The sequence below is a fragment of the Vigna angularis genome, chromosome 9 (assembly GCF_016808095.1).
Source record: "Vigna angularis cultivar LongXiaoDou No.4 chromosome 9, ASM1680809v1, whole genome shotgun sequence".
Lineage (NCBI taxonomy): Eukaryota > Viridiplantae > Streptophyta > Magnoliopsida > Fabales > Fabaceae > Vigna > Vigna angularis.
This window is the reverse complement of record NC_068978.1, coordinates 8,670,866-8,682,853: the sequence shown is the minus strand read 5'-3', so window position 1 is coordinate 8,682,853 and position 11,988 is coordinate 8,670,866. Positions and strand designations below refer to the sequence as shown.

The window sequence follows — 11,988 nt, the reverse complement described above, 5'->3', positions numbered from 1 at the left end:
CGAGAAGGGTGTTTTGCACATCAAATAAGTTGAATTAGTCAAATTCGAGCATATAAAAGCCGTGTTAATATCTATTGACTGGTCTAATGATTATTCATCGATTGAGTGTGCAACTACAGGGTATGCAAACTTTGAGCGATAACAAAATTTTAATTAGGTTATGCGACTGTTGCATAGGTTACATGGACATAAAATAGAACACTTGTTTGTGGTAATTAAAAGTGCAAACGTCTTTCTATTCCAAATCAATAAAATTCTTAAAATCATAATATTTTATCTTATAGATAACCTACCAGTAAAAGATCAACGGCAAGAACCTGAACAAACTCTTCTGAAATTGATTATAATTTGTTTAAAAGTAACTTACCTTCAAAATTGAAAGCTAAAATGAAAGCTCAATGTATATACATTGAGAAAGAAGAGATAGCTAAGGCATAGAAGAAAGTGATGAGGGATTGATTAACAGATATGGATATAAAGTGGATGCAGAAATTGAGACATGAAAAATTCAAGATTAATAGTAGTATCATGGTCCATAATATTTTGGGTTGATGATACAAGCAGTAGGAAATAAATAGTTATCAGGCAGAACAGAATCAGCACGAAATTGTCTCTGTACAACATTTTTTATTTTTGGTTGGTAGTTGCACACCGCTTGGATTCCGGAGTTGTCCATCTTTAAGTGCTACTTGGGCTTCCACCAGTTTTGTGAAAGTAATTGTGACAGTGCTTTTCTTTCCATCATTTATATTTTAGAGTATTGATTTATGTAAAAGTTTGGAAGTAATTATGTTATGGGTGTCAATGTGTACATACAAAATATTTTGTTTATTTTGGTGGACCGTTGGAATGCACCTTGAATTAGCTTCAGAATTTGCACTTTAACAGTTTAGTTTCAACCACTCATTATTGAATCTTGGAAATTTACACTGTTTATGAATCAGGACAGTGTCTTTTCTGCCAAAGTTGTGTATTTGATTTGTAGACTTTGAAGGGCTGTCTTCTCTTTTGTTGTTGCTCGCTGGCATCCCATTATTATTTGGTTGGAAAAGCAGTTGTGTAAGAATCTTTAAAAGACATACAAATTCAGCAGGTTCACTTCAGACTAATAATAGGAGAATTTTTTACTTTTAAAGCTTCTGCAATATTTTCATGGGCTTCCCTTGGTTCCCTTTTCGTGTAGGCCTCTGCAATACAAATCATTTCCTCAATCAAACAGTATTTAGAAGGCACCAAGTGAAGCTCTTGCAGCCATCACTAGCATCGATAATCTCAGATGAAATAATCACATTCCTACGATTGCATACGTGCGTGAAAAGAAACATTGGAGCCTCCTCTAAACCGAATTTACCCATGCCCAATTTTTCACCAACACAGCTCAATCATAAATTCACAATAGAACAACTTGATCGTTTTGAATACAACTTAAATCATAAACTCATTACAGAATGAAACAGTGAGGCAACTTTATCATTGCACTAAGATCCAAAAATAAAATTAATCCCTGCAGAAATAGTCATTTTACAGAACCACAACAAACAAATTTTACTCCATTCTCCCAAAAGATTAGTGTCGATCCAGATTTCTATATCTTCATTCATGATAACAATTTATCAAAGTTAATTTGAATCACATAAAGTGTTATTTTAGTCTCAGAGAAACAATGCACAACAAAGCTCAAACCAAATAATCTACTTTCTTATGTTAAAATCTGCCACGTCCACATTATTTCAAAGTGCTTATATTGCACATGAAACACGCAGACCAACTTCAAGGTAACATAAGACTGGCAAAATCTCTTTTAAATTTCAAGTCAATGTATTTGCATACATGCAAAAACTGGGAAGCTAAACAAAATGTTAGCCTAGAAATAAATGAAAACAAAAATCATTGGTTACAATATCCTCGAGTTTCCGCCAGAAAAATACATTAAATGCTTTTTTATGTTAGCCTACAGCAAACAATGCCTTGGAAAAACCATGACACTGAAATATTGCTAAATGGAAGTTGTAGCACCTATGGCTCCATTTACTCAGATTTAAAATATCCCTCAATTACAATACTCTGATCAGAGGTTTTTGACTTCAAATTTAGCACTTTCATTCCTTGCTCTAAGCTCTTCAATGTCTGTAGAGGATCTGGCTCAGTACGTTTGTTCCAAACAGGCAAAATTTCTGTGATAAATTTATTAATATAGTTCTTCTCCATAGCCTCCATAACAAGCACTTCAAACTCACTGAAATTCCCTCTAATATCTAATAGAACACTGCATAATCCTTGACGATTACAATAATCCAAGATCACATCCAGATTTATTTGATCCAGAGCTACAGTTTCAATTCCTTGTTGAGCCACTTCTGGAGCTGTTCCCGCTTTATTTTCAGTAAAGATTATGATTTTGCTTGTGATGTCATTGATGGATGATAGAATTTGATTTAAAGAACTAGGATCTTTATGTATTACAATCCGAATTGGTTGGTTGGCTCCAGGTTCTTGAGATGCAGGTACTTTAAAGTTTTCAGTGAAAAAGGAAGAAGACATTACCACTGCATCATATTCCTGTAATAGCCTTGAATAGTAACCACCACAGTCTGCAGCTCCGTTCCCAAGCAAGTTCAAAAAGTTTCCATTGACAGAAAGAGAATATCTGCAATGCAAGTACAGGCAAGGCTCTGAAGTGATGTTTATGAAAGAATTAAAACACATGCGGATCAACTAAACTCCAAAATGCATCCAAAGAACAGTCATACACGAATTGTTAGGAAAAGCATGTGAAAGTGTCAAAAGACAAAGGGAGAGTTGAATTACCTCAAAGTAAGGAAAGGCTTTCCCGTCAACATGCGATGAATGTAAGGCTCATTGAGGCTCTTGCACAACTCTTCCTCTACACCCACAACAACTTCAATTCCTGCATCTCTCAATCTTTCCACCCCTTTGAAGGCAACTATGGGATTTGGATCCACCATCCCAACAACAACCTTTTTCACTTTGGCTTTAATTAGAGCTTCAGTACAAGGTGGAGTCCTACCAAAATGATTACAAGGTTCCAAGCTCACATAAGCAGTCGCATTTTGTGCCAAATCACCAGCATCTCTCAGAGCAAACACCTGACAATCTCATCTCCCCAACTCAACATACTCACAAACACAAGGTCTTTATCTAAAGTCTAAGAAACAGTAACATCTCACAATCAAAACTTGTTCACCAGAATATCTCCTGTTTTTTATTCTTACAAAAACTACCATTTGTATTCAACTAAGGTTCAAGGTTTCAAACAGTTGTTCAAGACAGCAATTTCGCCCAAAACATTAAGGTTTTTGGGATCTCTGCAACCGTTGTGGCAACATCAGCCCCAATGTCCATAGTTTCCAGTAAATATCAAAGGACCAACGTTTTGAAAAACAGTCGGTCACCGACTACCATAATTTTGGCCGCAACCTCAAGGTTTATGTCCTCAACTGCAATGCTATCTCAATACAATACCCTTTGTTCGAAATTTCTCACAATATGAATAAACACAACAAAACCATGATCAAATGTACAATTTAAAACCTTGTTTGGGCTAATTCGTTATCACCAGTTTGAAATACCAAATCAATGAAACCAATAAGGAATAAGACCACAAAAGAGCACAGTCTAACGTGTCTTTAATGAACATACATTTTTTTTTTTCATTTTATCTTACATAGAATAATTTAGATAGACAAAAAGTGGAAGAGAGGGAAGGTAGGTACCTCAGCATGTGGTCGCCCTGCTTTAGGGTGGAACCCTTCTCCAACAACTATCCCATTCTTTACAATAACACACCCCACCAATGGATTGGGGCTGGTATACCCAATAGCGTTCCTTGCAAGCTCCACACATCTTCTCATGTAAAACCCATCACCACTTTCTCCTTCGGAGGATGCACACTGCACCCCAAACCCATCCCACCTACTCCTAATGGGTTTGTAACTCCCACAACCAAAAGGCAAACACAACCTAGTTCCAGCCTTGGAGGGGCTTAGGGTGGACACAAAAGATGCAAACTTTGGAGGAGTTGCAGTAATCGAGAACCTGGGCACCTGAAGACTGCAATCTGAACACAGTGCTTGCATAGTGTTTGTTGATATAACCAAAAGAGAACAGCAATTGTTTTATTCTTTGCTCTCCCCTTGTACCCACCTTTGTCCAAACAAGATTGTCCAGAAAACAATTAAATATTTTTTTATTTAATTAATTTCTAATTCAGTATGCATATGATTTGGTTCATTCAAAATTAGAAAAATAATTTATTTTCTCACATTAAAAAATTATAGTTTCAATTCTATAAATACTAGATTTGAGAAAGTAATAACAAGTTGAAAAACTTATTTCGATTTCTTAACTGTATTTAAAGACTAAAATATTTTTTTTCTTCTAACATTTAATCTTTTTAATATTTAGAAGACTAAAATCAAACTTATATTAAATTTCAGGATAACATGATTAAATCATATTTTAAAAAGGTATTCTTTCTATCCATATAACATTAAATGTTCCTAGATTAGCATAAGTTTATGGTGATCCTTGTTAAGAATACTTACCATCACAATATTTTTATTGCTCGTCCTCTTTTTATCCTTGTGCTTTACAGTAGAGTAAATTTGAAGAAGTGGAAAAGAACGAAGATGAAGAAAAAAGTTAATGTAAATTGAATTTGTTTAAATTAAAAAAAAAGGAGTGGATTTAAGTAGATAGTGAAATCAAAGTTTATAGTAATTATGATTGATGTTAGTAAAGAAAGGTGATAAAAATATCAAAGTTATATTTTACAATAAAAGTATATCAAAATAAATGATCAAAATTTAAATAAATTAAAGTTATTTTATTATTATTTTAATTTAAAGCTTGTATTGGTAAAATATTATTTTTATTTTATTAATTATTTTAATTATTCATTTTATTATAATATAACAAAATACTTATTATTTTATTATTAAAGTTAATTATTTATTTATAAAATATAATTATTAATAAAATATGACTGTCTTAAAAAAATTAATTATTATTCACTTTTATTATAACATTATTCTTCACTATTTTAAAGTTATTATTTATTATCTATATTTATCTTTTTACTCTTCGTTTACCACACTTTCTTTTCATTTCTCCTGTAATACAGTATATATGCACTTTTTATTTTTCATTTTTAGAAGGAAACACAGGATAAGTTTAACAATATTTCTTTTTATGTAAAATGTGATAAATAAATAATGATTTAATTAAATTCCTCGGTATAAATAATGGTTTAATTAAATTTTAAATCTTTGATTGAGTTTTTATTAATTTTGTTTTTTGTTTATTTGAGTATTAAAAATATTTATATTTTTTAATTAAATGTTGATTTTTTGTCATTTGATTTTTTTGTTAATTTCATGGCATAAACATGATTTATGTCATGTTTGTTGCATACTTTGGAGGAGTTGCAGTAATGCTGGGCACTTGAAGAGTGCAATCTGAACACAGTGCTTGCATAGTGTACTAATGGGTTTGTCGGATTTGTGGTGGTCTCAGAAGTTTACAAACATAATAAAATATTTATCTATAAAACTTACTCGATTAATAAATAAAATATTTAATATAAGTTATTTTTGTTTTATATTTTTACTTCATATTTAATATTACGAACAAGATACTTGATCAACGTAATAACATCTAATCTTACAAAGCTTTCTATTAAAATATATTAATAGACATAAAAAAAAAACTTGAAATCATAAAATAATATTACACAGATTTCACCTTCACTTTTTTTAATCAATTAATAAATAACAAATACTATCAACATTTTCCGTAAACAAATATCATAAACATAAAAAAAGCATAATTTTAAAATGATGAAAGCATTTGATATAAAATTAAAAGTTGTTTTTTTATTCTATAAAACATAAATGTACTTTTATATGTTTTCTAATATATTTTTTAATCATATTCTTAGTGGTTAGAATATATTTGAGAAAAATGTTTGGTACTAGAAAATTGTATTTTAAAAGTGTAACATCCCAAAAATACAGTATAAAATCATATAAGAGAATCATCCCATATTAATAACAGATCAGTGTTACAAAGGGTAGGGAGTACAACTATGGCCGAACGACCTTACAAAATAGAGGAGAAATTAAACTATACAAAAGTTCAATCTGGACTGAACGGTTTAAAAAATACGCTTACACCGATCGGTCCTGTGAAAGAAAAAGTAAACAAATGACCGAACGGTTTAGGGTTCAGTCTTAACTTCTACCTCTACCGAAGCTTCTTCCAGTGCTTCTTCCAGCAAGCACTCCTCTCCTTCTGCTCACATCCAAAGGATGATCATTGCAATAGGAACAAAGACAACAAGAATAGACAAACAAACAAGACAAGAAACATGGTAAGCTTATGTAATTTAATTCATGGATCAAACATATTCATATCACATAGATTTCACTCTAATCAATTACACAAGATCAATCATCCATTATTGCATGCAAAGACCAACCACTTGACTCTGACCGTCCGGACTGTATGAATTATGTGTAGCTACGACGTTTTTGCACCCGGGTGATGTAGTAACTGGGATACCCTCAACAGTTGCCACCCGAGGTTAATTTGTTTCGTCCAGTTAATCTTATGGACTAGGACCTCCTGCCATTCCCACACATGACTACTCCTCTCTGCGTGAGAATGAGTAATCACGGAATATCAGGATAAACGCCAACTAAGCCTTGTCCACATTCATACTTTACCATTCCAATATCAAATCATGAGATATTCTTCCCTAGAATACTCTTACATATCCATACTCATTTTATCCATAACACATTCCATCATATTTCATTGTCAAAACATCAAACTGAACTAATTGGAACAGAAATCCCATATGATACCGAATACTGAACAAAAATCTTTAACCCAGAAAAAAGACCGAACACTTAGAGTGAGACCGAGAGGTCTTCAGCTCACAAACGTATCAGAACTGAAAGAGATATTATTTGGGTTATGAAAGAGACCAAATGGAATAATACTCCTCAGAGACTAATAGGACCGAACGCTATTTACCAAGTGGGCCACTTCAATGAACTGATCCCTAAGAGTTCATACCGAGCACTACAAAGCCTAGGACGAACATTAAGACTCTAGGCCGAACACCATTTTAATAAGACCAAATGCTATTTTACACCAAATACTAAGAACAAACCGAATGCTATGAAGAAACCGAGAGATAGGAAGATACTGAGTACTCACAATACTTAGTTTTAGTTTGAAACAGAACACTGAAAAGGCTGAGTGCTAGTTTGAGACCGAGCACTGTAGAAACCGAATGATATTGAGTTTGGCCGAATACTATTATTCCAAAATAATAATAATAGACTACCATGACGAGACCGAACGCTTGGTTTAAGACCGAGCACTATTGAGAGAGAACCCGGTCTATGACCGAGCACTAATAAGCTTATAATTGAAAGGATATACTCTGAATTTAATTACATATAAGTTGTTTCCAACAAAGGTGAGACATAAGATTTAAGAACTTTAAAGAGTTATTGAATACCTTGATTGCACTGATTGTAAGATATAAGATGGAAAACTAAACATAGACCGAACACTTTATTCACAAGTCTACTAAGATAAACCGATCGGTCATCAACTGATCTTTCCCAAGGAAAGGATCCAGTCCAGACCGAATGATCAAAGGAAACAAAACGGTCAATGATGACCTTCAGTGACAAACATCATATTTCACAGAAAGCAACAGACCTAAGATTCAACATTATATAGATCCAGTTCCTCACCATTTATCATCGTACATTCATACAACCAAAAGGCAGTAACAATCATACTTCATATTCATCCAATAAGCAAACAAACATGCCAACATTCAAAGCAAGAATAAAAATCAAATTATATAAGCTTCCCTTACCTCTAAGGCTTAACCGAGAGCTCACAGCTTGCAAAGAATAGCTCACCACCAAATTTCTTAGGAGATTATTGTTCACGCTTTAAGAAACTACCCAAATAATAACCCAGAAATGTATTCAGAAGGTGATAAGAAACCCATGCAACCAGAACTTGGTTTGCATGTACAGGAAACCACACGGTTGAGTGAGGGAGGAACTTACCAGCTCAGAATAAAAAACTGATCGGTGGAAAAGAGAGCTCTTAACACCAGGAATGCTCAGGTGTGGTTTGAAAGAAGAAAAGGATGAGATTTTGTAGAGAGAAGATGAAGATTGTAGAGAGAAGGAGGAGAAAATGAAAGTTCAGAACTTTGGGAAAGAAGGGTGCATGCAGAAGGTGGCATGAAATTTTGAAAACTTTGAGTTTTACTCTTACCGTCAAAACTGAAAGGCCACTCAGCTGCTCACACCTGTCTTCCACTTTCTGATTTTCAGATCCCCTTTCATTGACACATGTAATCCACTAAGCTGGGGTTTTCAGAGTTTTTAAGGGTCTGACATTCCCCCTAACTACAAAAAGTTTCGTCCTCGAAAATTAAAACTTACCAGAAAATAGACGAGGATACAACTCTTTTATGGCATCTTCCAACTCCCATGTAGAGTCACCTGTCTTCTTATCCCAGACTACTCTCACTAAACTGATGGCTTTTCCCTTGAGTTGTTTGGTTCGGCTATCCTCAATGCTTACTGGTTGCATCTCCATCGAACGGTCTTCTCAAATATGAATGTCTTCTATCTCCAGCGCATGAGAAGTATCAGCTATGTACTTCCAGAGTTGAGAAACATGGAAAACTGGATGAAGGTTTGCCAGTTGAGGAGACAGGGTTATCTCGTATGCAACAGGTCCTATGCGCCTTAGAATCTGGTAAGGACCAATAAACTTGGGAGACAACTTCTTAGGCCGAACGACTCTGCCCATGCTAGTAGTTGGATTCAGCCTTAGGAAAACATGATCTCCTGCAGCGAATTCCAGAGGCCTTCTTCTCTTGTCAGCATATGACTTCTGCTTACTCTGAGACACTTTTAACCTTTCTTGAATCAACTTCACCTTTTATGTAGTTTGCTGAATCACTTCAGGTCCAGTCAACACCTTTTCTCCTTCCTGGAACCAGCAGAGAGGAGTTTTGCACTTCCTTCCATAAAGAGCTTCAAAGGGTGTCATTCTAATACTGGACTGAAAGCTGTTATTGTAGGTGAATTCAACTAAAGGTAACACTTCATCCCATACTCCCAAATAGTCTAGTACACACGTTCTCAACAAGTCTTCAAGTGTTTGGATTGTCCTCTCAAATTGACTGTCTGTTTGGGGATGATAGGCTGAGCTCATTTGTAATTTGCTGCCCAATTCACTCTGCAGGGACTGCCAAAACTGAGAAGTAAATCTTGTATCTCGGTCAGAGATGATACTGTACGACACTCCATGCAACCGAACGATCTCATTGATGTAGAGTTGTGCCAGCTTTGTCATGACATCTTTAGGTTGACAGCTAGGAAGTGTGCACTCTTTGTTAGCCGGTCAACTATAACCCAGATTGAATCATGGTTCCTGACCGTACGGGGTAAGTGGGTCATGAAATCCATAGAGATGTTATCCCACTTCTACTCAGGAATCTCTAGCTGCTGTAGTAGACCACCCAGTCTTTGATGTTCTGCCTTTGCTATTTGACAAGTTAAGCAAGAAGATACAAACCGAGCCACGTCATTCTTCATACCTGACCACCAAAAAGATTTCTTGAGATCTTGATACATTTTAGTCATGCCTGGATGCATGCTAAAACGACTTTGGTGCCCTTCCTCAAGAATCAGTCTCTTCAGTTCTCCATCATTTGGAATACAAGTCCTGCCTCTGAAGCGTAAGAGACCGTCCGTCCCGGTATTAAAATCCTTTGCTTTATCCGTACCGATCAGTTCTAAGGTCTTCTTCAGTTCTTCATCAACCAACTGCTTCTCTTTGATTCGGTCAAACACATCACTTGATATTCTAAGAGTACAACACCTTATACCGCTCGATTTCATCTCAAACTGCAACCTTAAGTCTCTAAAACTCTCAACCAGACTTAATTCTCGAACCATCATTGCCGAGACATGGACTGCTTTTCTGCTTAAGGCATCGGCTACCACATTGGCCTTCCCTGGATGATAAAGCAGCTCAAAATCGTAATCTTTTAAGAACTCTAACCATCTTCTCTGCCTCATATTTAATTCTTTCTGATCAAAGAGATATTTGAGGCTCTTGTGATCACTGAACACTTGAAATGTAGCCCTATACAAGTAATGCCTCCATATCTTCAATGCAAAGACCACCGCTGCCAATTCAAGATCATGGGTAGGGTAGTTCTTCTCATGTACCTTCAACTACCGAGAAGCATATGCCACTACTCTCTTTTCCTGCATCAGAACACACCCCAAACCTTGATGAGAAGCATCACAATAGACTTCGAATGGCTTGCTAGTGTCAGGAATAACTAGCACTGAAGCACTTGTTAACTTTTGCTTCAGTTCTTGGAAACTGTATTCACACCGATCGATCCAAGGAAAAGGACGATCTTTCCTAGTCAACTAAGTTAATGGTGCTACTATCTTTGAAAATCTTTCAATAAACCTTCTATAGTAGTCTGCCAACCCTACAAAACTCCTTACTTCAGTGACCGAACGAGGCCTTTCCCATTGAAGCACAACTTGCACCTTAGCTGGATCCACCGAGATACCACCTGCTGATATAACGTGTCCCAAAACCTACACTTCTTCCATCCAGAATTCACACTTGGATAACTTAGCATATAGCTTCTTCTCCCTTAGTACACCGAGCACTATCCTCAAGTGTTCTTCATGCTCTGCTTGGTCTTTGGAATAGACAAGGATATCATCAATGAAGACCACTACAAACTTGTTCAAGTAAGGTCTGAAGATGTGATTCATATAGTCCATGAATATAGCTGGAGCATTAGTAACACTGAACAACATTACTACATACTCATAATGACCATAACGAGACCTGAAGGCAGTCTTCTGGACATCTCCTTCCTTAACCAGAATCTGGTGATATCCTGATCTTAAGTCAATCTTTGAAAATACAGTAGCCCCATGCAATTGATCCAACAAATCATCAATCCTTAGAAATGGGTACTTGTTTTTGATTGTCAGCTTGTTCAATTGTCGGTAGTCCACACATAGCCGAGAGCTACCATCTTTCTTCTTAACAAGCAACATGGGGGCTCCCCAAGGTGATGCACTTGGCTGAATGAATTGCTTATCCATTAACTCTTCTATTTGATTCTTGAGTTCGGCCAACTCTGATGGGGACATTCGGTATGGTGCAATAGAAATTGGTCCTGCTCCTGACACCAGATCTATGGAGAACTCCACTTCCCTTGGAAGAGGCAATCCTGGCACTTCTTCAGGAAAAACATCCCGAAACTCCATTATAACCGAACGATTTTCACTCTCCACCTCTTGTACCGAACGATTTAAACTTTGCTCTCCTTCAATTACTGACAAATGAAACAAAATCAAGAAACAGCTAGCGCCTTCCATGATATCTTCCCTTAGTTGACCGATTGTTACAGAAAACTCTTCCTCTTCATTTGGGAATACTAATCTCTTCTCACCACAATCTATGAGAATGCGATTGAAATCCAACCAATCCATTCCTAAAATTATTTCTAAGCCTTAGAGGGGTAAGCAAATCAGATTAACTTTAAACCGACACCCCTCAACTTCAATTGGACATCTAATACATACAGTAGATGTCCTAATCTCTTCAGCTACTGGGGTTGACACCACCAGGTCAAACTGCATCTCACTCTCGGTCAATCCCAATTTTTCAACACATGCCTTCGAGATGAAGGAATGTGTTACCCCCGAATCAAACAACACATTACATAGCACACCACACAATATACAAGAACTGGTGATAAGATTACTTGATTTGGCTACTTTAGCACCAATTATAGCATATACCCTTCCAACTGCTTGTGCTCTGCCACCACCTCTCGGTTGAACTCTTCCAGCATTCGGTGGCCTCATCACC

At 35.9% G+C, this 11,988-nt stretch overlaps 1 protein-coding gene across 1 annotated transcript; it reads right to left on the bottom strand.

Moving 5' to 3' along the window:
* Positions 1 to 1,776: 1,776 nt before the first annotated feature.
* On the bottom strand, positions 1,777 to 4,172 carry LOC108346856 (riboflavin biosynthesis protein PYRD, chloroplastic). The gene is made up of 3 exons (XM_017585910.2): positions 3,735 to 4,172; positions 2,809 to 3,107; positions 1,777 to 2,647 (listed from the first exon to the last, which is right to left on the bottom strand). The coding sequence occupies exons 1-3, from the start codon at positions 4,095 to 4,097 to the stop codon at positions 2,029 to 2,031; spliced, it is 1,281 nt and encodes a 426-aa protein (XP_017441399.1). The 5' UTR covers positions 4,098 to 4,172; the 3' UTR covers positions 1,777 to 2,028.
* Positions 4,173 to 11,988: the final 7,816 nt, after the last annotated feature.